A 27,738-nucleotide genomic window follows, 5' to 3' on the forward strand; every position below is an offset into this window, starting at 1 on the left:
TAAATCAGATGCAGGGGTTTGATAGTTTTCATTTAAAAACTTTTAAGTTATGGGAGTGATTTCATTTTAATTCACAGGATTGTCTTTCATTACTTATAATCTATAGGGCTTTTTTGAGTAATTTAGCTTTAGTTTGATAGAGATGTAGAAAGGGTTTTCCCCTCCCCCAACTCTCTCCTCCATACTCCAGTCCAGTTGGTGGCGGTAATGCACCTTTAAGTGGGATTGCAAACAGCCATTAAAAAGTCAGAAAAAGATTAAATAGAGGGTCTAGCCTACAACTCCCGGCAAGCTTAGCAGATTTCTTCCGTGAAGTGGAGAGCGGTTCCGGTTAAGCGCTTTTGGCGCGCTTTATTTTTGCTCCAAAAATGGCGCTAACTGAGAACCGCTATGATGCATTTGGATTAGCAGATTTGCTCCCTGTTTACTACAGGCGCCTCTTCCCGTACCCCCAGTACTTCAGGTGGCTGAGTTATGGAGGTGGTAAGGAAAAATATGAAACGTTTCATTTAAGTTTTGCTATTTCGTGAAAAGATTTCGACACATATTACGGATTGTCCACTTTACATTTAATGATCTCTACGTATTTCTGCGCATAATTATGGGGAGTGGGATTAGTTGGATCGGGTTTATATGGAGCTGATGTAGTTTAACGATTCATGAAGGGTCTACCTAATGGATCAAAGAAGGAGATGGCTTGGGAAACAGTCAACCTGCCGGAAGCGCGCAGCAAGCGGGCATTATCTGTGGGAGGAAAGGAACTGTCAACGTTTCAGGTCAAAACCCAGCGAATTCGATACAAAATTGGCTTGGCGATAGGCGATACAGGGTAGTGGTGGAAGGGTATTTTTCTAACTGGAAATCTGTAACAAGTGGTGTACCAAAGGGATTGAGAATGGAAACTTTATTGTACACAGTTCCGCTTGCTGCACTACATAAAAGAAAGGTTTAAAAACAATGGAGAGATGCAAAAGAGAGTCACCTAGCACGGAGAGCTGTCAGGGTTTATTCTCACTGGGGTGACCTTGTCGAGTTTTATAAACTTATGAGGGGCATTAATAGGATAGATAGAATCTTTATTCCCGGGGCAGTGGAGTCTGGATCTAGAAAGTGCAGGTTTAAAATGAAAGGGAAGGAGCTTAAAGAAGATCTGAAGGTAAGTTTTTCACGCAGGCTGCTAGTTGTTTAAAGTGAGCTGCCAGACGAGGTGGTAGAAACAGAAACAATTGTAATTTTTTTTAAAGGCAAGCATGATAGGTTTCCTCTTGAGAATATCCATGAAACAGAATAAAAATTTAAAGCTCAAAGTAAATTTATTAAAGTACATATGTCACCATATACATTCCAGACATTCATTTTCTTGTGGGCATACTCAATAAATCCATAGAGTAATAACCATGACTGAATCATGGAAGACTGCACCAACTTGGGTGTTCAACCAGTGTGCAAAATACAAAGGAATGAAATAATAGATAAGCAATGAATAATAAGTAATAAATAAGCAATAAATATCAAGACCATGGGATAAAGAGTTCTTAGAAGTGAGTCCATAGGTTGTGGGAACATTTCAATGATAGTAACTGTTCCTGAACCTATGGTGTGAATTCTGAGGCTCCTGTACTATCTTCCTGATGGCAACAGTGAAAAGAGAGCATGGCCTAGGTGGTGTGGATCCCTGATGATGGTATTTGAGCTATGCCTAGCCATACAATCATGGGTATAGAGAGAGTAGAGCAGTGGGCTAGTGCACACCCCTGAGGTGCACTAGTGTTGATTGTCAGTGAGGAGGATATGTTGTCACCAATCTGCACAGACTGTGGTCTTCTGGTTAGGAAGTCAAGGATCCAGTTGCAGAAGGAGGTACAGAGGCCCAGGTTCTGTAACTTCTCGATCAGGATTGTGGGAATGATGGTATTAAATGCTGAGCTATAGTTGATGAACAGCATCCTGATGTGGGTGTTTGTGTTGTCCAGGTGGTCCAAAGCTGTGTGAAGAGCCATTGAGATTGCGTCTGTCTTGGTTTTGCTGGCATTCCCATTCTGATAGTTCAGTCTGTGGCCTCCTCTACTTCTGTGATGAGGCCACACTTGGGTTGGAGGAGCAACACTTTATATTCCATCTGGGTAGCCTCCAACCTGATGGCATGAACATCAATTTCTCAGATCAGTAATTGGGATACAAAATGCATTTTGTGTTCTAAGTACTAACTTGTAATGCTGCAGGACTGGTCTGTGCCATCACTTTCATGGTTCAAAATGTAATCGTTGTCACCTGCTTCTAAGTTGCCCTTTGTAGGCTGGGAGTAGTAAAGTCATCATGAAGAGCTCCTAAGAAACGAGATCTCACGCCCTTCAGCTGTGCTTTGCTATCTGATTTAGATGATGTGCTTCCAGAATGTCAAAATAATGGTCTTTAAAAGTAGCTTCAGTCACAAGACAGACCTGGTAACCAGAAACTCAAGATGCTGAAAACCTTGAGCAGAGGCATGGTGTCACCATGCTTCCAGCACATCCTCAGAATGTGTTGATTATTGATGCAAAACCATGCATTTCACTGTATGTTTCAATGTACATGTGACAAATAAAGCTAATATTTATCTTTTGATGAGAAAAATTCAACTTCAACCAATCAACTAATGAGTTATGTTACTGGTTTCTCATGTGATCCTGAACTTGTTTTTAAGTTGTACCTAAATTGAAAGAGCAACATGTATAACCACCAGTACAGTTTTACAGTTATTTCCTCAGCAGGGTGGGAGAATAAAAGAGGTAATAATTCATTCCAAACCTGGATGTTTGCAGTCAGTCACAAAATTTATACCATTACTCTACACAACACACCATGTGTGTGACATGCTGTCTTCAGCATTTATTGACCATACCTGGTTACCACAGCAACACGCACAAAATGCTGGAGGAACTCAGCAAGTCAGGTAGCATCAATGGAGGGGAGTAAACAGTTTTAGGCCAAAATGAAGTCCTGATGAAGGGTAACGGCCTGAAGTATTGACTCTTTACTCCCCTCCATTGATGCTTCCTGACTTGCTGAGTGTGTTGTGTAGAATAATGGTATAAATTTTGTGACAGGGAGAATGTACAAATTCTTCACAGACAGCAGTGGGAATTGAGCTCTGACCGCTGGCACTGTAAAGCTGATTGCTACACTACCATGCTGCTCATATGCTGTTTTGCTTTTCTCCCGGGGTGTTTTGATGTTCTCTCAGGGACAAAATGTATAAACTATCAGCAGACTAGAGACAGTTCAGGTGGATTTGAGGGGCCTAGATGATGATTAAGAGTAATCATCTGTATCTCACAACAGAGAGTCAGTAACCAAGAGGATTAAGGAAGGAGGATTAGACTATAAAGACCATAAGATATAGGAGCAGAATTAGACGATTTAGCATATTGAGTCTGCTCTGCTATTTCATCATGGCTGATCCTTTTTCCTCTCAGCATCAATCTTCTGCCTTCTCCCCGTATCACTTCATGCCCTGACTAATCAAGAATCTGTCGATCTCTGCCATAAATATACCTGAAGACTTGGCTTCCACAACCACCTGTGGCAATGAATTCCTCAATTAACCACTCTCTGCCTAAAAAGATTCCTCCTCATCTCTGTTCTAAAAGGATGCCCCTCTATTCTGAGGCCGTGTCCTCTCCCACCATAGGAAATATCCTCTCCACATCATTCGATAGGTTTCAATGAGGCCATCCCTCATTGCTTTGTTTTCTAGTGAATACAGGCCCAGAGCCATCAAACACTCTTCATATGACAAGCCATTCCCGGAATCATCCTTGCGAACTTCCTCTGAACCCTCTCCAATGTCAGCACATCCTTTCTTTGATAGGGGCCCAAAACTGTTCACAATATTCCAAGTTGAGAGATGTTGAAAAATGTTTCCACTCACAGGGTGGTGGTAGCAGAAAAGTATCTGGATGAGCACTTAGAGTTGTGGGCTGCAGATTGAAAGTGGGAAATGAATTTTAGACAGGCGTGGTTCTAATGGGCTGAATGTGTCTGCCTCCTGTGCCATAAACCTCCGTCATATAAAATGCGTTATTTAAAAAAAAACAAAAAATGGGTTGAAACCAAGTCTGTGAACTGGTAACCTTTTCTGATACCAACCTGCATTCCAATTGACCTGTTTGATAGTAGATTGCTTAATACTCTTATTTTTATTTACAAGGCTTGATGGTTGTGCTTTCTATTTCTGCTGACAGTCCCCAAGAATTACTTCCAGAATCGAGAATTTTCCTTCACCTTGAAAGATGACATCTACGTACGTTACCAGTCCTTTAGTAGTCAGAATGAATTGGAGAAAGAAATACAGAGAATGGTTCCTTTCAAGATCGACATTGGAGCTGTCTATTCTCACAAGGTTACCCTATGGACATTGTTTTTAATGTTTTCAATCTCATAGACTGGATTGAGAACTCCCTTTATCAATGTTACTTTTTGTGAATACATACATATGGCAATATATACTAAAACAGTAATTGTACATCTTGCATAAGTGATGCCTGTGACATGTTGTGGGGAGGGGAAATCTATCATATAACATAGGAGTGGAATTAAGCCATTTGGCCCATCAAGTCTGTTCTGCCACTCCATCATGGCTGATTTATTTTCCTTTTTAACCTCATTCTTTTATCTACATTTGACACCCTGACTAATCAAGAACCTATCAACCTCTGCTTTAAATATACCCAATAACTTGGTCTCCACAGCCGTCTTCACCACCATCTGGTTAAAGAAATCTCTCCTCATCTCTGCTCTAAAGGGATGCCCTTCTATTCTGAGGCTGTCAGTACTGCCTGAAGGACTGGCCAGTAAAGAGGCTAAACTGAGTTTACAACAAAAAGTGTACTGAGGGGTGTAAAGGAAGGAAAATTGTACAGGGGTATTCACTTTGCTATATGGTTGTATCAATGGCAGTATCAGGATTTTCAACAAATTTCCACAGCAAATCCACCTGTGGAAGGCTCACTTTGAAAAAATACCACCAGAGGGAGCCAAGTGGAATGAATATGTCACCCATGTTTTAAAGGCTTGGGGTGAAGGGGTAAGGAGTGATTTGGTGAGATAGGGTGCAAATTTTCTCTGGCAATATTATAACTGGTTTTTGTTTTCCCTTACAGCCTAGTCAACATAACTCCGTGAAGTCAGGGGCCTTCCAGGCAGAAAGTAAAGAGTTGGTCTTTGATATTGATATGACAGATTATGATGATGTCCGAACCTGTTGTAGGTATAGTTATACTTGAAATCCATTCACACTGGTCCAATGCTTTACTGTGGTAATCCGAGATGCTCTTACAAGAATTGCCTGTGAAGAATGTTTTAATGGAGTGTAAGTTTCAGGTACAACAATCCTGAGGTAACATTGCTAAAAGGAGCCCCAATCCCAATTGAGGAGTGACAGTACATTGGAATTTGGTGGGTGTAATATGATTATTTATTGAGATACAGCATGGAATAGGGCCCTCTGGGCCTTCGAGCTGTCTCACCCAACAGCCCACAATTTAATACTAGCCCAATCATGGAACAATTTATAATGAGCAGTTAATTAACCAACATCTTTGGACTGGGGGAGGAAACCGGAGCTCTTGGAGGAAACCCACACGGTCGCAGGGAGAATGTACAAACTCCTCACAGACAGTGGTGGGAGATGAACCTGGGTCGCTGGTACTGTAAGCCATTGTGCCGCCCTTAATCTGAGTAAGATTAAAGTTTTGAATGTGCATCCTCTTGCTGGATAGTTATGTTTAGCAGGGAATCATGGCAATTAATATTGTTGTAGAGAGGGCTCATATTTCTATTTACTACACTGTTGCAACAGAAATTCAAGAAAGATATAATGAGAATGTACCGGAATTGTTGAACAAATGGGTGGTTATGCAAAATGTATTTAATAAAATGAAACCTAAAGTACAGTTAATTGGAAATTTTATGCCAGATTTGATTTACCACTGGCTCTTGGTTCACTTAATGTTTAGTTTATTGCTTTAAAGTGCTTTGCTGTGGCCTAGAGTTGCTGTTTGTGGGAATAGGTGAGGGTCCTGTTGACTGCTGCAGACAATAACCTCGGTCAGTTTTTACATCAACATAAAGGTTAAAATTACACTAATCCCTTGACACTGTATAATATTCTTCAGCTCTGCAGACATTTGTCGTAATTGTTGGACGCTGATGACTATGGCTATTAAGATTCTGGATAGAGCATTAGAAGGTAAGATTCCCTTTTTTTTATCTTTGGTCACTCTTCTATACTTTTTCCATATGCTTGCTCTTTTTTATATGTGGCAGTTTTTTGTCCTTGAGTGTTATCAGAGAGTTAATGTACACTGATGTGGATTGAGGATTTGCTAACAAGTTAAACAGGTCAGTTGTTGGTTGGGAAGCTGTAAACATTGGGAAACAGCAGAGATTACTGCTGGGACCTCAGCTTTTTGCTATCCTTGTCAATAATTTGGATGAGGGGAGTTATTGTAATATATGTAAATTTATTTATGATAGAAGAATAAGGGGCAATGGGGGATGCAGAGAAGTTTTGGGGGGGATATAGACAGGTAAGTGAATGGGTAGAGAGATGACAGGTGGGATATAATGTGGGGAAAATGTGAGAACATGTGCTTTGGTAGGAAAAATAACAGAAAGACAAAGTATATTTCAATAGTGAGAGATTAAAAGTGTTGGTGTTCAGAGGGACCTGGATGTTTTTGTACACCAATCACTAAAAGTTAATGTACAGGCTTAGTGAGTAATTAGGAAAATACATGGTATGTTGACATTTATGTAAAGAGGATTTGAGTAAAAGAGTGAGTCGCCTTGCTTAATTATATAGAGCCCCAGGGATGTTGCTTCTGGAATATTGTACATTGGCCATTTATCCTTGTTGACTTCACAGGAGGCCATTCAGTCCATTGAATCTATCTTGGCTCTCAGCTTATTCCCATCAGTTCTATTTACTCCCCCCTCCCCCCCCCAATCATTTCCCTTATTTTCTCTCTAATACTCATCAATTCCTCCTCCTCTCAGCTTTCCCCAGAGGACAGGTACAATTACAATGGTTAAAAGGCACTCAGACAGGTATATGGATAAAGTTTTTAGAGGGATATGTGGTAAACACAGGCAAATGGGACTAACCAAGTAGACGTGGAGGAAGGCCAAAGGGCCTGTTCCCAAGCTGTATAACTCTATGGTGCTTGTTCCATCCAATTACCAACATCTTTCAGGCACAAGGGGCTAGAAGGTGACTCCTGCTTGCATTTTTAATGTTCTTGTAAACCAACCTGATCAGAGATTAAACCTTGATAGTTTGGGTCTGTGCAGTAACACGCCAGGCAATGCATTAACATTGTGGAGCTACTGCTTTATTTCTTGTCCTTCTATTGAGGGAGTACAGTAAATTGATCTTGAGTACGAATGAAAATACAAAGTCTATTTAAATTTTCAAAGCACATTATTTCTGCATTAAGATACAGGAAGCAATCAACTTCACAATTGCACTGTGGTCTTATCAGCATTCCCCAAAGATAATACACATACAAACTTCTGGATTTCTCTTATTTGTCGCTGGGAAGGTTTGCACATTTTCTTAACTATGTGGCAGGGGCAGTGGTCTCAACCTGCTTCCTCACTAAACACTAGCAACATAAATACAGACCAACAGGAAACAGCTGAGGCAAGTGCCCTGTTTCTGAAATGTATATTCAACCATTTGCATTGTAAGATGGCTTGGCTACACATTCAGTCATCTTGTGGCACAACTTACAGAAAGTGTAATTTGCTAAACTTCCCCAAAATAAACCTGAGTCTGACACATTTTATAAATAATTATCAAAAATTAATAATATAAGCATTACAATAATAATGCAATAGTATACATCTCTGTTGAAATTGTGCTTCTTAGGGACTTGGGCACACGTTAAAATTTGACTAATTATTGGTTTCCTGTGTTCACTCGACAGAGGATTTTGGGTTTCTGCATCGCCTCTGGGTATATTCTGGTCGAAGAGGGGTGCATTGCTGGGTCTGTGATGAAAGTGCTCGGAAACTTTCCCAGGCAGCGCGGTCAGCTGTCGCAGAGTACCTGAGTGTGGTTAAGGTATGTGATTTGTGAACTCTGGTGCAGAAAGCACAGCGTGTAACCATTCTGCCATTAGTTTGTAATGCTAAGTGTTGCTCTTTATTTTACAGGGTGGGATTGATACCGTTAAGAAAGTACACCTGACAGAACCCATTCATCCTTCTATTAAGTAAGTGCAGTAGAGTAAGGAAGTTATTTACTTTTAGATATGTAGAGAATATCATATGTCCATCTATAGTTTAAGGCAAGAAATGTCAGTTCGTGACTCATTGGTAGCATTTTGCCCCTATTGAGTTGGAGAGTGGAGTTTGCACTGATGAGAGGCATTGATTGTACTGATAGTCAGAGGCTTTTTCCCAGGGCTGAAGTGGCTAACACAAGAGGGCACAGGTTTAAGGTGCTTGGAAGTAGGTACAGAGGAGATGTCAGGGGTAATTTTTTTTTTACCCAGAGTGGTGAGTGAGTGGAATGGGCTGCCGGCGGCGGTGGTGGAGGTGGAAATGATAGGGTCTTTTAAGAGTCTCCTGGATGGGTACGTGGAACTCAGAAAAATAGAGGGCTGATTTCTAAGTAAGTACATGTTCAGCACAGCATCGTGGGCCAAAGTGCCTGTATTGTGCTAAAGGTTTTCTATGTTTCTAATTCCACAGTGCCATCGGGTGGAGATTTCTAGGAGTTGGGCAGTGATGATGTGGAAAGGCAATGAATTTCATTAACTTTGTAGAAGAAGTAGAGGCAGGAGCAGTAATTTGTGTATTTGTGCTTGACCAACCTGGGCAATTTTTCCACGTTGTTCAGCAGTTGACAGTGATTTAGTAGTAACAACTTGGCTAAGGCACAGTACTTTCTGGAATGCAGGTCTTCAGTACTAGCTAAGATGTTGTCTGGCACTATAAATTTTGCTTTATCCAGTACTATCAGCTATTTCTTGACATCACATGGAGTAAATCAAATTGGCTGGAGCTGACTTCTGCGATGGTGGAGATCTTGAGAGGATGCAGACATGGCACTTCTGGCTGAATGTTTACAAATGTTTCTTTCTTTCTTTTTCTTTCTCTTTTTTTTTTCAATCTTTTTATTAAATTTCATATATAAAAAAAAACAGCACATAATAATGAATAGATTACAGATTCAATAAACTTGAGATTACATTAGTAATAGGATAATAATATCCTATTAAAACATCCATCAACAAAAGGTACATAAATCAATCAAGTCTATATAAATATGTATGAAAAAAAAACAAAAATAATCGTCGAAAAAAGAAAAAAAAAAAATTGAAATTATATATGAGAAAAAATATATATTGAAAAAAAATACTAAACTAAAACTAACATGGGCAATAATAGCACTTTATAAATATATAAAGGTGTCAAGAAAAGAACTCCGGAACTCCATACCTGAACAAGTATAAGTAGAGAAAAGGATCTGAAATAGGCCAAATTAATTCATATGAAAGTGTCGAATAAATGGTCCCCAGGTTTCTTCAAATTTAATTGAAGAATCAAAGATAGTGCTTCTGATTTTTTCCAAACTCAAATAAGAAATAGTTTGGGAGAACCACTGAAATGTAGTAGGAGGATTTACTTCTTTCCAGTTTTGTAATATAGACCTTCTGGCAATTAATGTTACAAAGGCAATCATTCGTCTGATTGAAGGGGAAAGCTGATTGCCATCTTCATTTGGTATACCGAAAATTGCAGTAATAAAATGGGGTTGTAAATCGATATTCCATACTGAGGAAATGACATCAAAAATGTCCTTCCAATAGTTATGTAAAGTGGGACATGTCCAAAACATGTGAGTCAATGAAGCCACTTCTAAGTGACATCTGTCACATTGAGGATTAATATGCGAATAAAATCGGGCAAGCTTATCTTTAGACATATAAGCTCTATGTACAATTTTAAATTGTATTAAAGCATGTTTAGCACAAATAGAGGAGGAATTAACCATTTGTAAAATTTTTTCCCATTTATCTGTTGATATATTACATCGAAGTTCTTTTTCCCATTCTTGTCTAATTCTATCCGATATTTCTGGCTGTATCTTCATAATCATGTTATAAATAAAAGCTACTAATCCCTTCTGACAAGGATTAAAAGTAAAAATCAAATCTGAAAAATTCGATGGAGTTGAGTTAGGAAAAGATGGAAGAATTTTATGTAAGAAATTTCTAATTTGTAAGTATCTAAAAAAATTAGATTTAGGTAATTCAAATTTGTTGGATAGTTGATCAAAGGACATCAAAGTACCTTCAAAAAAAAGATCACGAAAACATTTTATACCTTTCCTTTTCCATATACTAAAAGCTTGATCTGTCAATGAAGGTTTAAAAAAAAAATTACATAAAATAGGGCTGTCCAGAGCAAAGTTTTTCAGATTAAAGAATTTGCGAAATTGAAACCAAATTCGTAGTGTATGTTTAACAACAGGGTTAGATATCTGTTTATTGAATTTGGCTAAATCAATAGGAAGAAAAGAACCAAGAACGGAAAATATAGAATATCCCTTAACCTCACTACATTCTAAATTTACCCACTGTGGGCACACAGGTGAATCCAAATCTAGTTTCCAGTACATTAGGTTACGAATATTATTCGCCCAATAATAAAATCTAAAGTTAGGTAAAGCTAGACCACCATCTTTTTTAGACTTTTGTAATTGCCTTTTGCTTAACCTAGGATTTTTATTTTGCCACACAAATGAGGAAATTTTTGAATCAATATTATCAAAAAAAGATTTAGGAATAAAAATTGGTAAAGCTTGGAATAAATATAAAAATTTCGGTAAAATCATCATTTTAATAGCATTAATCCGACCAACTAATGATAAAAATAAGGGAGACCATCTAGTAGTAAGTTGCTGAATTTGATGAAGCATAGGTAAAAAATTCAGTCCAAATAAATCTTTATATTTCTTGGTGATTTTTATACCTAAATAGATAAAGTTATCAGTAACAACTTTAAATGGCATCCTATCACTCAATAAAGTTTGCGCGTTTAAAGGGAATAACTCACTCTTATCTAAGTTTAACTTATAACCAGAAAAGCTACCAAATTGAGCCAACAAGGATAAAATAGCAGGAATAGACCTACTAGGATTAGAAATATATAACAACAAATCATCAGCATAAAGCGATAATTTGTATAACTTCTCATTACGGGTAATACCAAAAATATTAGGAGACTCACGAATAGCAATAGCTAAAGGTTCTAATGCAATATTAAATAATAAAGGACTTAAAGGACAACCTTGTCTCGTACCACAAGATAATTGAAAAAAAGAGGATCTATAATTATTTGTAAGAACAGAAGCAACAGGTTTATAATATATTAATTTAATCCATGATATAAAATTAGGACTAAAATTAAAGTTTCTCAATGCATTAAATAAATATGTCCATTCAACTCTATCAAAGGCTTTTTCAGCATCTAATGAGATAACACATTCTGGGGTTGTAGGTGATGAAGTATAAATTATGTTAATCAATTTTCTAATATTAAAAAAGGAATATCGATTCCTAATAAAACCAGTTTGATCTTCTGAAATAATCTGTGGTAATACCTTTTCTAATCTAATGGCTAAAATTTTTGTAAGAATCTTAGAGTCTACATTTAATAATGATATAGGGCGATAAGATGCACATAAAGTAGGATCTTTATCTTTTTTAAGAATTAAAGAGATAGTAGCTTCATAAAACGATTGAGGTAGTCTCTTCTTAACAAACGCATCATTAAAAATTTCACATAGCCAAGGAGAAAGCAATAAAGAAAAAGTTTTAAAAAATTCTACAATAAAACCATCAGGACCAGGAGCTTTCCCTGAATTCATTGATGAGATAGCCTCTCTTATTTCATCCATAGAAATAGGAGCATCAAGCAAGCTACAATCTTCATCTATCAGTTTAGGAATATTCAAATTATTAAAAAAATTATCCATCGTAAACCGGTCACCGTCAAATTCTGATTGATATAAAGATTTATAAAAATCTTGAAAAGTGTTATTGATTTCTTTATAATCAGTAGTTAAATTACCGTCTTGTTTACGAATTTTAATAATTTGTCGCTTAGTCGAAATAGCCTTTAATTGATTAGCTAACAATTTACCAGTTCGATCACTATGAATATAAAATTGAGCCCTAGTCTTAATTAATTGATTCTCAATTGAAGAAGATAATAATAAACTATGTTCCATTTGAAGCTCAACTCTCTTCTTATAAAGTTCTTTGGTAGGAGTAACGGAATAAATCTTATCAATTTCTTTAATTTTATCCACCAATAAAGCTATATCTGAATATCTTTGTTTTCTTTTACCAGCGGAATATGAAATAATTTGTCCACGAATAAAAGCCTTGAAAGAGTCCCAAAGTATTCCTTTATCAATCTCTTCATTATAGTTTGTTGAAAAAAATAAGTCAATTTGTTGCTTTATGAAGGTAATAAATTCTGGATCTTGAAGTAAAGTAGCATTAAGTCTCCAGGATCTAGTATTGATAGAAGAGTCCGAAATCTTGATAGATAACTTCAAAGGCGCATGATCCGAAATAGCAATAGAATCGTATTTACAATCAATAACATCTGTTAATAAACGATGATCAATAAGAAAGTAATCAATTCTAGAATAACTATGATATACATGTGAAAAAAATGAAAATTCTTTATCTTTAGGGTTCAAAAACCGCCATATTTCAGTAATTCCAGAATCAACCATAAAAGAATTAATAAGTAAAGCTGATCTATTCGGAAGAGTTCGAATAGGTTTAGATCTATCCATCGAAGGATTCAAACAACAATTAAAGTCTCCACCCATAATCAACATATATTCATTCAAATTAGGAAGAGAAGTAAATAAACGTTTAAAAAATTCAGGACAATCAAAGTTTGGAGCATAAATATTAACTAAAACAACTTTCCGATTAAAAAGTGAACCAGTTATCAACAAAAATCTACCCTGTGGATCAGAAATAATTTCATAATGTGTAAACGAAATTGAGGCGTCTATAAAAATAGACACACCCCTAATTTTAGCGGTACAATTTGAGTGAAATTGTTGTCCTTTCCAGAACCTAAAAAAACGTTGATTATCCTCCCTCCTAATATGGGTCTCCTGTGCAAAAATAATATTAGCGTTCAATCTATGGAATACTTTAAATATTTTTTTACGTTTAATCGGATGATTTAAACCATTAGTATTCCACGAGATAAAGTTAATAGATTTATCCATCATACCAATATTAATTGTGTGTATCATAAAAGGTTAAAAAGACACATAACCCACAATTTAGGAAGAAGGAAAATTGATTCAGGAGCAACCGGAGATCCTGACACCTCAACAATATTAACAATTTAAAGTCAGCCCATAAACTAAAAGCAAAAAAATAAAAAGCAAAAGCATGAAAAAAGATCCCTCCCCCCTCCCCCCTCCCCCCACCCTTTGAAAGAAAGCCAAGCGGCAGGCGCATAAACTAATACTAATATTACCCCCATTTCAAGATGGCAGCTCCATAAGAAAATTTTTTAAGAAAAAACTATATAACACCCTAATTAAAATATAGAGTTGCAAAAAAAAAATATATATATATATATATACCTACATATATATATATACACATACACACACATATCAGACAAATCAAAAAAAAAACTAAAATAGTAAAACCAGAAAAATCATTAATAAAAAAAAATGAACATTAAAGTTTAAAAATGTAATACATCTTTAAAAAAGAAATTTCATATTCAGATACAAAGATGACGTTTCACAAGCCAAGACTTATGGGAAGAAGAAACGACATTTTGAGAAAGCCATATTACAAAATATGAATATAAATTCAGCAATCTAATAAGAAAATTTAGTAAAAAAGTTATCAAAATAGAATTTTTTTAAAAAAAAAGATTTAATAGACACTACAACATATATAAAAAAAAACTAAAAAAAAAGAATTCAAAACCTTTGTTCCATTTCTAAATACAGGCAAGCAAATAAACGCTTATAAAAAGTAAAGACTTATGGGAAGAAGAAACGACATTTTGAAAAAATAATTCATTATTACAAAATACAAACGTGTATAAAAAAGGATATTATAAAAATTAAAACAGCATCTATAAGCAATAATAATAGTAGTAAAAAAAAAGACCCAGACCCATAGTTCAAAATAAAAAGTTATAACCCAACTTCCAGGGTTAAAACTTAAAATGAAATGACATCCTCTCTCCAAAAAAAAATCTTCAATGTAACTCATAGTTCAAGTTGCACTAGAGGATCGATATTCTTCAACAAATTTCTTCGCTTCTTCAGGAGTGTTAAAAAAGTGTAGACTGTTGTCGGGCAGCACCATTCTAAGCTTCGCTGGATACATTAAAGCTTGTTTAAATCCAATCGAATGAATCTCTGCCATCACTGGTTTAAAAGCGATCCTGGCTTTCATTACTTCATACGAATAGTCCTCAACTATTCGAAATGAGTAATTTCTGTAGGAGATCATACCTTTTTTACGAGCTAATCGAATTAGAAGCTCTTTCTCACGAGGATAATGAAGGCGAACAATCACCGCTCGTGGTTTATCAGGCACAGACGAAAGCCTCGCAACTCTATGAGCGCGGTCAATAACAGGTTCATTTTTCAAACCTTCACCACCGAAAATTTCCCACAGTAATTTAGAGAAAAATTCAGTTAAATCACCGGACTCAACTTTTTCGGGAATTCCGATGATGCGCAAATTCTGTCTGCGAGAACGATTTTCAAGATCAGTAATTTTAAACTTGTACTGATCTAAAGTTTTAGCAGTCGACTCTATCTTCTTCTCTAACACTTCAATTGTACGTGCTTTTTCACAAATTGATTGTTCAAGAGTCGTGATCTTATTTCCATGCTGTTGAACCTCTAACGCCTGCGACTGAAACTCAGTTTCAAGCGATTTAACAACTCCTTCAAGATCGGATATTTTCGAAGTAATCCTCCTTTCCAAACTTAACAGTTTACTGTCCAATTTACCTTCTAGTCTGCCTTCCAGACCCGCAAATTTAGCATCCAGTTTATTGTCCAATTTACCTTCCATACCCGCAAATTTAACATCCAGTTTAATGTCCAAAAGACCAGAAATTGCGTCAATGGATACAGGATCCTTAGCCGATTTCTTACTTGTAGCCATTTTAAGTTTGACAAGATTAGATCAACTATTATTTTAGGAAAAAAGGGTCAATCAAAGGTAGCAACTCATATGATTAAGTTCGAAAAGACCTAATTAAAGGGTGATTATAGTTAAAAAAATAAAGAGCGCCTAAAAGGCAGATGCTTACGTCGCCATCTTGAAACTCCACCCCGTTTACAAATGTTTCAGGTTGTCTTTAAGGAAGTTCCTGGAACCTGTTTAATTGTTATTTGTTTTGTTTATCTAGAGATACCGTACGGTAACAGGTTTGTGTCCTAATTACACCCGTGTGACCCATTAACCTACTAACCTATACGTCTTTGGACTGTTGGAGGAAACCGGAGCATCCAGAGGAAACCCACATTCTCGTGAGGAGAACGTACAAACTCTTTGAAGACAGTGGCGGAATTGAACCCAGATCATTGGCCATGTAATAGTGTTACACTAATGTGTTGTTCCCACCATCATTCTTGACAAAGTGGTAGGACTGTAGAGTTTTGAAGTGACCAGTTGGTTGTGAGATTGCTTATCTTTGTTTATTGTGCCTGTAGATCTGTGTTTTAGCTTCAGCATTTATTGGTGTACCTGGTGCTGCTCCTTGTATGCCCTTCTGCAGTCACTGATCCAGGGTTAATCACCTGACTTGTTTAGTAACTGGTTGAATGAGGAATTTGTTGGGTCATGAGGTTATAGATTGTGGTGGCGAACATTTCTGTGCCACTGATCGAACGTTATGTCTCATCAATGCAGTTACATGTATTCAAAGTAGATACACTACTTGTGTTGGTTCACTCGCTACCTTCTACAGAACTAACTTGGCAGCAATGTCCTCAAAGTCCCCCATCCAGAAAACATTCTGTGGGGGCGGGGGGGCACTGATTCATCAGCTGAATAAATTGAATTGAAGTGACTTTATTACTTGCATCTTTCATATACATGAGTAAAAATCTTCATGTTATGTCTCCTTTCAATTGTGAAATGTGCTATTTATATTAATTTATAATAAATATTATGTACAACAGGACAGTCAATACAACATAAAAATACAGTTGTATCAGCATGAGTTAATCAGTCTGGTGGCCTGGTGGAAGAAGCTGTCCCGGAGCCTGTTGGTCCTGGCTTTTATGCTGCGGTACCATTTCCCGGATGGTAGCAGCTGGAACAGTTTGTGATTGGGGTGGCTCAGGTCCCCAATGATCCTACAGGCCCTTTTTACACACCTGTCTCCGTAAATGTCCTGAACCATGGGAAGTTCACATCTACAGATGGGCTGGGCTGTCCGCATCATTCTCTGCAGAGTCCTGCGGTTGAGGGAGGTACAGTTCCCATACCAGGCAGTGACGTAGCCAGTCAGGATGCTCTCAGTTGTGCCCCTGTAGAAAGTAGTTGGTGGTAGGAGGAGGTTTCTGACGATCTGAACCTTGATAGAAGTGCATAAGATGATAACAGGCATAAATAGTGTGGACAAACCAGAGAGTTTTTCCTAGGATGGAAATGAGAGGGCATAATTTTAAAGTGATTGGAGGAATATGTGGGGGGGGGGGGGGTCAGATTTTATATATATATATAGACACACACACACACACACACAGTGGTGGATGCATGGAACTGAACTCACTGCCAGGGGTGGTGGTAGAGGCAGATTCATTGGTGAGATTTAAGAGTCTCTTAGTTAGGCACATGGATGATAGAAAAATGGATGACAATCTGGGAGGGAGCAGTTAGATTGATGTTTCAGTAGGTTAAAAGGTCAGCACAACGTGTACCAACTGTGCTGTTCTGTGTCCATGGGATCAGGGCTACTCTATTCTGATTTATGGCACTGTACTGCCCCCTCTCTGGTGGGTCTGTCCTGCAGATGGGACAAAATGTATGTAGCAACAGTGAGAGTTCAATTATTCATGATAGATATTAAAGCAAGTATTTTGTGTTCTGAGGTTTTGGTGCGTTGTCAATCTGACAAACTGAAGTACGTGCATGAATCAAGCTTTTTATATGTGACCAACAGCTCTCCCAAGGCACTACTCAGTGAGTTAAAGGAAATGGCATGTGATGCTATGTAATGAGCATTTTAAGACTTCTGATTTTACAATGATTAGATAAATGAAATGGGGTTTTTGTGACGTGTTGTGTGAGTGTTGGTTCACACTCACATTATGCTTGTATTTTTATGAAAGTTTGCAAATCAGTTATGACTACTTAGCTGTGCACTGAATTTAATGTCTTTTCATGGCTTAGAGGGAAGCAGAAAGGTTTAGTTAATACCTGTTTAAAAATGTGTCCTTATGGGTAACTATTGCTTTTCGTCCACCTGCAGGGAAGCACTCAAAGTGATAGATGGTTATTTTGAAGACTATGCCACGAGTAAACAAGATCTTTTCGGCAGTAAAGAAACTTGGCAAAAGATCCTTGTTTTGGTCCCCGATGATATCCTTTCACTGGAATAAGCAATATTTTGTGAATCCATAGTTAACATTAAATAATCGACACAATTAACAAGTGACCTATGGCTTGGAACATTCTCTGAGTGAATACTTCTGTCCTGTCCCTTGTCCTGTGTCCAGTTGAGACCAGATGGTCCAATTCTTGGTGGATCCATGGTCAAAGATAACACGAAATTTGCTCTAAACAAAAATCATGTTCTCACACTGGTGTGAGAAATTTTTCACTGCAAGAACAGTTTTTACTTTGAACACAAAAAATCTCACTTTTGCTAAATTGGAAAACCTCCTTCAAAAAGAAAATCACAAATAAAATTAAGTCCCTTTACTCTTTAAAAAAAAAATCATCTCTCAATTCTACACCATTTTCTCCCTAGCCAGCAGAATAAAGTATACCAGAAGGGAAAGATGATTTTTGTGATTTTGTAAAGCTGAGCTTTAGCAGAAAAAAATTCCACTTCAAATAAAGGTAGTTTTAATGAATTGTTCGTTCCATCAATTGGTAGATATGCCTAGTTTGATTCTTCGTCTCCAGACTGCTTTTGGCTTGTGTGGGATCATTAATGTTGCACAATGCTCAGTTCCATTTACAACTCAGCAAACAGAACATCCCATGCCTGCGTTCAGCAAAACCTAGACAGCATCCAGTCACCAGCTGTTGAGTGGCATGTAACATTCACACCATAAAGTGCCGGGCATTGGCCATCTCCAACAGGAGAAAACTTTGATGTTTGATGGTATTACCGTTGCGTGCATCTACAAAATGCAGTAATTCCAACAGAACCCCCTATTCTGTGGCCTTCAACACCACTTACATCAGGACTAGAAATTATATCAAAGTTCGAAGTACATTTATTATCAAAGTATGTACAGTATACAATATAAAACCTTGAGATTTGTCTCCATACATACAGCCACAAAAAAAGGAAACCCAATAGAACCCATTAAAAAAGACCATCAAACACCTAATGTGCAAAAAAAATCATGCGAACAATAAAAAGTAAGCAAATAACATACAGAACTAAAGGTCACAAAAGTGAATTCACAGCCTCAAAGCCAGTCAACACTACAGCCAGTCTGGGAGCCCATTCGTTCAGTTCAGTTTGCCTCTCCTTCATTGCTGGGTCTGAATCCTTGAACTCCCTCCTCAGCAGCACTGGGAGCGCCTTCATAAGAACCACCAACCTTCTCGAAGGAATGGCCTTGGCCTGAAAATGAATATTTGACAAACAATTTTGGACCTGAAATGCAGAAGCCAGGAGTACAAGTTAAAATTGCACTGTTAAGAGTAAAATCTAGTTAGTGACGTGAAGGTTGAATTACTCCAGAATTACAGATTGAATCAGAATCATGTTTAATATCACTGGCATATGTCGTGAAGTTTGTTGTTATGTGGCAGCAGTATTGTGTTGAGTGTTCTTTAGTCTTTTGGGAAGGTAGATCTATTGTCAGTCTTAATTCCAGTCCCACACAGAAGGTGTTGATTAATCATCTGGCAATGAGGCTTTACCCTGAGAATAAATTGATTTTTTTTTCAAACTGTACTTGCTGTCAATTGCATCCTTGTCTGGAGTTTAATAATCCATTAAGTACTTGAAAGGCATGTGCATGCATAGTTGTACATTGGGCCACACACAATGTAAATGTGCTGCAAATTCTCTTGTGTGAATAACATAGCTGGGTCAGGCTGTCCCAGCATGCCACACAGCAACTGTATAAGACTAATGTAGCCAAGGAATAGAAAGTTAAGTTCTTTAAGAGTTGGTCTGGTAAAAAGATTTTATTTTTAAGCCTCTACTTATTAAGTTAAAATATGAGATATTTTTATGAAACAGTGGGTGCATCTCCTTAACAAGTGTACACAGATTCGAGAGGGACTGCAAAGAGATTTTATAAAAGCACGGAATTCAGTTGAGCGCTGGAAATTGTTACAAAAGAATGTAAGTGTTCACATAATGACAGCTTAGTAATTACATAGAACAGTACAATTGGGAAAGGTTGGATGGCAGCTTTTGGAACGTCACACAGTTTCTAGCTATGAAATGTTTTTGGCTTTCCCCTCAAGTGCTACCAAGTGGAAATCTGCGGGGTTTTGGCATTATACAAGGGTAGAGGAAGGGGGGTGGGCATGAAGTGCATGGTCATAGATACCCAAAAGTTGCCAGTCAGGTGGATGAGACCACATACACGATGCCCGCCTTTACAGTATGAGACTGCAGATGGGAGTCACTTGGTGAGTATCCTGTTTGGTGTGGGCACGTTGGGCTGAAGGGCCTGAATCCAGGCTATAAACTCCTGAGAGGATGAGGGCTGCGACCAAAGTGCTGTGTACGTCTCTGCTCAGTTTTACAAGAAGGGTGTGATATCATTAGAGAGGAATCCAAAAGGATTTATAAAGACACTGTCAGGCTGAAGAATTGTGGTTACAAGGGGAAACTATTCAGGCTGGGGTTGATTTCTTTGGCAGTAATTACAGGCCTAGACAGGGTAAACATTCCTTTGCAGAAATGTCAGTAATCAAGGGGAATAGATTCAGTTAGTAGAAAGGTCAGAAGGGAGTTGAATCTTCTCTGTACAAGTGATGGACTTTGGGAATTCACTGCTTAAAAGATGCTGGAGTTGGAAGTCCCCACTATATTTAAAAAGGAATTATTTGAAATGCTGTAACTGCAAGGCTGATGTGCTGGGAAGCAGGATCAACCTAAAATAAATTTTTGGTCGGCATGAATATGATAGCTTCCTTCTTTTCAGTAAATTGCTATGATTCCAGTTATTGAAACCTGTGGCCTCCTTGCTCAAACCATGTAATGTGTATGTCAGGTTGTTTGGGAGTGATTATCTTTTAGTGGACCTTGTTTGTGCTTACCCATCTACCTGTTCTTCCAAACGGAATTTACGTTATTTGTATCTTCTCATGTCGATGATCCTGAGTGACCTTGGCAGAGATGAGAAAGCTTATTGCAGCAAAGTGATTGAATGTTGGAGGCTGTCGTCTATATAGCTTAATCCCTAAAAACATATGGTGTACTTGTCTATTGTGGATCATTCAGTTAATTCTGCCTGCTTTATTCAAGTGCTCACAGGTGTTCATGAAAGAAGTGAATAGCGAGGTAATTCTGTAACTTGTATCTGAGTTTCTAATCACAACTTGATTAACATTTCTGGTTGATGCTCTTACATTGGTTTTGTTTTGCCTTCGGTTTGCGCTTAAAAATCCAGGCAGGTTAAGTGTTGTTTGGTTTGTTGTTTAATTTGGATTTTCTCTGTGATTGAAATTAGTAAACATGAATGCACCGGATGGTTCAATTTTAGAATTGGAAGGGCTTGGGGAAGTCTGACATTACTGCCCTACTTGCTGCTTGCTATGATTTTGAAGCTGAACTTGCCATCCATCAATTGTTTTTTTTTACAGTTGAACAAAAGTCCTCAAATGGGAGAGATAAAGCTGCAGTACTGCTATCCTCGCCTGGATGTGAATGTTAGTAAAAGTATCAACCATCTGCTGAAAAGCCCTTTCTCTGTCCATCCCAAAACAGGTAATTAATGTTACCTTGCAACACCTGTTGACAGTGCTTTATACTATCTGGTAAGTAGGTAGTCAGGAGTTATCTTTCATATCTCCACCCACGACAGTTGTCTCTGCAACTGATAGGTGAGCAGGTGCATTATTAACTCTCCCTTCGCATAATAAACTAATTGGTTTCCTGAGTACCTCTTCCTGACCTTCTTGGCTGGGATTGATACTTTGCTCTGGACCCTGTGGCTTTTGAACAAGTTCATGTGAAATGTATTTTCATTTTAAACATAAAGCTTTTACTTGTTGAAGTGTAATGGTGTTAACCATGGATGGATGACGATAATACTTGCTTTTGTCAACCAGTATCCAGGCCTGGTGTTGCCCAGCTGACATCTAAAGTTAAAGTATTTATTGCTGTACCTCAACACTGCAAGCAAACATTTATATTTCTAACCTTTTCACTCTTGAAATCTCTCATATTGTTTCCCTGTAATTTATTCTCTTTTGCGTGCCGTCAACTCCACCTAAACATCACAAAAGATCAACCATCTGCTAAAACCCCTTTTTTCTATCTGTCCACAATGTCTTTGTGTGTCTTCTGTCACCCACACTAGGAGTAATGTACATTAATCAATTAGCCCACCAATCCACACTTCTTGTGGGAGGAATTTGGATCACCCACTAGGAAGTGCAGTAATGGCATGCACACATACATCACCCCTGGTCAGAATCGAACCCAGGTTTGTGAGTCAGCAGCACTACCCGCTGTTCCCCTCAGAGCTGATTTCTTCCATCATTGGCAGTGTTGTACTATCAGTTCACAGGTGGAAGATTTTGTTTTAAGGTAATCCCACATTTAGTTTTGTATAAATGGAGATTTCAGTGTTTCCACATGGATTGTACTGGGTCCCACTGTCAGTGTGTGAAAGATATCAGCCTGCAAGCTTTATGCTCTTCTCATCACTTCTGTTGTGCTTTTAGGTCGCATTTCAGTGCCCATTGATCTGAAGAACGTGGATAAATTTGATCCCCTTAATGTGCCCACAATAAGGTAGGAAGGCTATTGGCTTTGGCTATGATTTTTTTGCATATTCAAAAAGTATTTTCTTTCTCTGGTGTCGGTGCCATCTCTTGGAGCTTCTTTTAGAGCAGGGGATCCCAACCTTTTTTATGCCATGCACCAAGATTTACCATCACTTGGGTAGTCAAGGCCTGATTTGGAACCAACATGGTTTTGTGCATGGGAGGTCATGTCTGACAAATCTTTTGGAACCTTTTGAAGAGGTAACTAAGGGGATAGATGATGCTAGGACATCAGTAAGGCCTTTGACAAGGTCCTGCATGACAAGCTGATCTGGAAGGTTAGGTCACATGGGATTTGGGGGAGCTAATGAGGTGGATCCTGAACTGCTTCACCAATAGGAAGCAGAGGGTGATGGGTGAAGTTCGATTCTCTGACTGGAGCCTGTGACTCATGTGTCCCAGAGGTCGGTGTTGGGACCTACTGTTATTCATCATTTCTGCAAATGATTTGCATATGAATGCAATACCAATGAGCAAGTTTGCTGTTGATACTAAGGCTACGTCCACACTAGACCAGATAATTTTGAATACATCGGTTTCGTGTAAAAGCAATAGGCGTCCATACTATGTATTTTTAAAAATATCTCCGTCCACGTTGAAACAGAGATTTCGGCAGATCTCCTACTGCGGATGCGCAGGACATACCTACCGAAAACAAGCGACATGTTTGGTGTTGAATCTCGCCGTGAACGTGCGTGTTTGTGTAGTTACAGACTAGAAAAACTTAAACAACAGACAGCTGTTGGCTCTCGCGCAGGAGGACTTAAAAGTGGGGGGAGAGAAACAAATACTGGAGCGTATGGAGGCAACCGACAGGGAGTTCACGGACAGATTGACCCGGCTGACGACGAACATTGAAAAACTGACTAACTGTTGCATTAATAAAGCACCTTGTTAAATGTATAAAACATGTTTGCATCAGTGTTATCTTGTATTTCCATACAATGTTACATTAGGCTGTTACACATCTATTGTCAGAGAAGTACTTGCATAAATAGGTAAACCACCTTCATACAAGCAAGGACAGAAAACAGGGCAAAGTGAGTATTCTTATTTATTCAATAAGTTATGGGTCAAAGTATTTGGTGATAACGTTTCTAACCCTTCTGGCTTCAGTCTCGTTGCAGTCTGTTCTGAAATTGTTAGGTTGCGTTCAGGAAAACAATGAAATGGCGCGCTGCTGTCTGACAGTGTTTTCAGAAGTCTCTGGTTACCCCGTCCACACTGATCTGCCCGAGCGGCGTTTTCAAAATTACACACTTTGGAGAGCATTTCTGAAAAGCTCCAGTTTCGGTGGACAAAAACAGCGTTTTAGTGTGGACAGAGAGTAAAAACGAAGAGAAAAAGCTTCAGTTACGGATTTATCCGGTGTAGTGTGGATGTAGCCTAAATGGAGGAGGGGGTCTTGTTGATAGTAAAGTAGATTACAATAATTGCAAAGAGATCTTGATCAGTTAGGGAGATGTGCTGAGGAATGACAAACTGACCTCAACTTGGGTACGTGTGAGGTGATGCATTTTGGATATTCTCGCCAGGGTAGGATTTGTACAGTAAATGGCAGGGCACTGACAAGTGTTGTGGAACAGGAAGACCTAGTGGTACAGGTGGACAGTTTGCTGGTTTGGATGAGGAATGAGGGGAGGATGTGCTAGTTGTGATACCCTTTCCCTATTGGACAATCTTTGACTTTATCAAAACTTGGGAGTAATGGTTTGGATGTTTCTAGGGCATCTACCACATGCTTAACTCTCCAAAAGCATTGAAGCAGTAAGATGTGTTGATGAGGTAACCGCTGTGTAACTTGCAGATGGATAATCCCTGATGCTATGTTCTCTTTCAGTTTGCTTTGCAAGGAACTTGATCAGAAAATTGAGGAAGAGCAAGAGAATGTAAGCATTGAGAATGGTGGGGAACCAGAGGCAAAGCGTCGCACCAGAGGTAAAAATATATGAACACGAGTTTTCCTGTGAGATAAAACAATCTTTCATTAATCTTCCAAAACCAGTTGTTATTTTTTTCATCTCCGTCTTCCTTTCCTGAAGCACTTGAATCCTGCAGAGGGAGATCAGACTCCATGCCCACTGATAGATTTCTTGTACATCATCAAACTGGCCTGCAGTGTCAGTGAAGATCTATTGGAACGAGGTTTTTGTGACCCTCTCATGACTTGCTCATCACATATACCTGAGATACCCTTGGGCTTTTCCTGGTGCTTCTAGCTCAATATCGACCAGCTTACATTAAGATACATCATGGTGGGGTAATTCCTAACCAACATAATATTTTTTGCTTGGTACTTTGCTTTTCAAATGGCTAACAAGCATATAAATAACTGTAATTTTACATTGAGTAGGTGAAACACTTGCAAAAAGTGTGTATTGCATGCTGTATGCACTGAGGCAGCAAAAAGAGGCACACAATGAAGCCTTGGCCCACTTTTGTGGAAAGGATTTGGTCAGGGTTCCTGCTTTTGATCTTCTCCACTGACCCATGCTGCAGACTGCATGGTTGCTCTTTGAGGAAGGGTAAGATAGGGCTGTCAGCTGCCCTCCTTGTGTGTGCTGAAAGGGGTAAAATGAACCAGCTGAGACACTGCAAAGACTACTGCAGCAAGAGTCAACAAGTTGGTCTGGAAAGCAGTTGACAAGATTATGAAATTAATGGATGGTATGATTTTCTTTACAAGTGACACAACCCAAAGAGAAATTGTTTGCAAGAGAATGTAATGCAAAGGGGAAATTGAATTCCTTTTTATTTCTCTGCATTTAGATTATAAGAAGACAAGTCTTCTGGGGCCTATCAAGATTTTTGAGCAATTCATAGAGGAGATGGAGAAGTCACGAAAGGGTTTGCTGCTGAAACAGAGTGGTGGGTATCAGTGCAGGATACAGAATAGTATTACTGCCAAAATACTGGAGAGCAAAGGCTGGGTAGAGTCCTAAGATTCCATGCAAAGATTTGTTGCTTTCACTGAGAATCTTCTATTTAGCTTGTGTTTTTTAATGTTTACATTTTGGGATTTTAGATGGTGCTTTTAGATGAATCTGGAAGCTTTCCATAAGTGTGAAGTTTGAGCACTCTTGATGTGAATTCCTGCATCCTACCATGTTTCAGGAGAATTATTTCTGAAGGAAAGTGTTGGGTAGGAGACTTGGGTCTCATCCTTCTGTTGTGCAAAAACAATGTACCAGGCTCACTTATTTGATCCAGGATAAACATGTGGAATGCTTTAGTCAATTAATTGCTTTTGGAATGAAGCTGCTGTTGCTGTTATATCCTAAAATATAAAATAAAAGGTGGAGGCTGAATCTATTGAGCATGTGGCTGTAAACAGGGCCCTGAGAGATAAATGAAAATGGAGTCTGCCAAAGATCAAAACAATGACACAAAAAAGACTCCAAAAGCACTATAGCCCCTGCTGTCTTGGAGGATTATAATATTATAAATTATATACAGTACAATTGCATAGACCAGCTCAACAATCATTCTGTCCTACAACAATAACATAATCAGTGTGTTTAGCTGATGTTGTCAAAGAAGCAATGTTGACCGATAGCTGATAAAATCCAGATTAACTTTAGAAATCTGCTGGCAATACCTGGGTAGGGTGAGGATTGTTTCTATTAGCCAAAGAAAGGCATCACATTAAAAGTTACCAAGAAAGCAGTGTATCCAAAGATTGAGTTTTAGGAAAAAAGCTGGGATGTTTGGAATTCTTTATTTCTGTAATGTGGAATATTCATTTCTTGAGTATTTTTAAGGCTGAGATTTCAAATCTAAGGGTATGGTGGTAGTGTAATGATGCATCTTAACCCACAAGTCTGTATTTAGATTTAATTTAATTAATTATCCTGGAATTTTTAATAAAGTTATCAGTAGTGATGATCACAAAACTACCAGGCTCATTACATTCTCTTCCCCCCCCCCCCCCCACACACACACACACACCCCTAACTTGACATCTGCATCAGTAGTGTCCTTTTGAAGTGATTTCTGAAATAAACCTGCAAGTTACTCACTCAGTTCAAGGACAACTAGTCATGGGCAATAAGTGGTGTCTTTGCTGACAAAGCAAAATCCTGAAAAATTGGAGAAAAACAAGATTATGGGGCTTTCGACATGCTGCATGAGTATTGAAGTCAGTAAATACTTTAACCCTGATATGAGCTAGCATGTCATTGGAAACAGAGTTCAAAAGATAGAAAATTTAAGGCAACGTGGTGTTTGTGTAACTCCTAATTAATGTTTAGAAGGTTATTGATGGTATTTAATGTCATTAACTTACCAATTAGATGGGGAAATACTTTAGAATATAAGGGAAAAAAATTAGTGGGATGTACTGCTTCAGCTGAATATTCTGATGATTCATTGATTTTTTTTTTTGTTTCCCCCCCCCCCCCCCCAGATAGACAAAGAGATTTTTGATCATAACAAAACGTCATTTTGAAAGTTGATACCACCTTAAATCCTGTCTCAAGACCTGGAGATTAAAACTGCTTGCCTTGCCTTCTGCACCTTTCTTCTGTAACAGTAATAAATGTTGAAGTTTATCAACGTTATTCAAAATACTTTGCATCAATTCTGGGTGGCTTTCAGGTGACATGGCGAATGGAGTAATTCAGATCTACAAATACTATATAGCCATCTGTAATCATGCTGTTATCTAATAAAGTCTATTTGTATATACATAAGTTTCATTTGTTAATTATTCAGTTTGGGCTCCTGCTCACATTGATTGTGGTTTGCCATCACAATCAGACTTGGAGTGGGGGGAAATATTACATAAACAACACACATCTGGTCTTTAGAACTTGCTCCCCCAATAAGATTATGATTGACCTTCTACCTTGGCCATTTTCCTATGTTATCCCTTTTTTTTCCAGTGATTCTCTGTAACCCTTTGGAGTAGAAAATTTCAAAGGTTCACCACCTCTAGGTAAAGAAACTTCTCATTTCAATCCAAAATTACCTTCAGAGTATGTAATTCCCTAGTTCTGTACCCATCCTTTTAGAGCCAGGTAAGAACTTAGTTCTGATGAGAGTTATTGTTCTTCAAGAGTAGAGAATGCAAGTCCAGTTTGTCATTTGTTTCTCTTCTTCCCTTACATTGGAAATCATTAACTCCAAGGAAATATGTATTTCTTCAGTTCCATTATGTTTCCTAAACTACTGAATGATCAGAGTTTGTCTCAATAGCCTGTTTGGTTTTTTTTTTTGCTTCATTTATACAAGTATTCTGGCCTCCATTGCACATTGATCCAAATTATTTTGGTAAAAACTCCATCAAATTTCTACAAATGTACAGTGGAGTATTCTGGCTGGTTGCATCACTGTCTGATATGAAGGCACCAATGCACTGGATTGCTAGAAGCTGCAATGGGTTGTAAATTCAGTCAGCTCCATCACAAGACACTAGCCCCCCACCATCAAATATCTTCAAATGGCGATGCCTCAAGTA

The 27,738-nt window shown here is 38.2% G+C and overlaps 1 protein-coding gene across 2 annotated transcripts; it reads left to right on the forward strand.

Annotated features, from left to right (window-relative positions):
- Positions 1 to 304: 304 nt before the first annotated feature.
- Positions 305 to 27,016, forward strand: prim1 (DNA primase subunit 1). Of its 2 annotated transcripts, none has more exons than XM_059955821.1 (13): positions 305 to 483; positions 4,224 to 4,381; positions 5,142 to 5,248; positions 6,156 to 6,229; positions 7,971 to 8,107; positions 8,200 to 8,258; positions 17,557 to 17,666; positions 19,544 to 19,620; positions 21,093 to 21,216; positions 22,179 to 22,248; positions 24,121 to 24,218; positions 25,050 to 25,148; positions 26,690 to 27,016. In XM_059955821.1, the coding sequence occupies exons 1-13, from the start codon at positions 369 to 371 to the stop codon at positions 26,725 to 26,727; spliced, it is 1,266 nt and encodes a 421-aa protein (XP_059811804.1). In that variant the 5' UTR covers positions 305 to 368; the 3' UTR covers positions 26,728 to 27,016. The 2 variants fall into 2 exon arrangements, with proteins under 2 accessions (XP_059811804.1, XP_059811805.1); XM_059955822.1 differs by having other exon boundaries at positions 307 to 483; positions 26,686 to 26,994.
- The last annotated feature ends 722 nt before the right edge of the window (positions 27,017 to 27,738 follow it).

Source organism: Hypanus sabinus, chromosome X1 (assembly GCF_030144855.1).
Source record: "Hypanus sabinus isolate sHypSab1 chromosome X1, sHypSab1.hap1, whole genome shotgun sequence".
Taxonomy (NCBI): domain Eukaryota; kingdom Metazoa; phylum Chordata; class Chondrichthyes; order Myliobatiformes; family Dasyatidae; genus Hypanus; species Hypanus sabinus.

Coding starts and splice junctions, on each gene's coding strand:
- prim1 (XM_059955821.1), top strand. CDS start 369: ATGGCGCTAACTGAGAACCGCTATGATGCATTTGGATTAGCAGATTTG. Junction 6,230..7,970: donor TCTGGATAGAGCATTAGAAG/GTAAGATTCCCT, acceptor TTCACTCGACAG/AGGATTTTGGGTTTCTGCAT. Junction 22,249..24,120: donor CTTAATGTGCCCACAATAAG/GTAGGAAGGCTA, acceptor GTTCTCTTTCAG/TTTGCTTTGCAAGGAACTTG.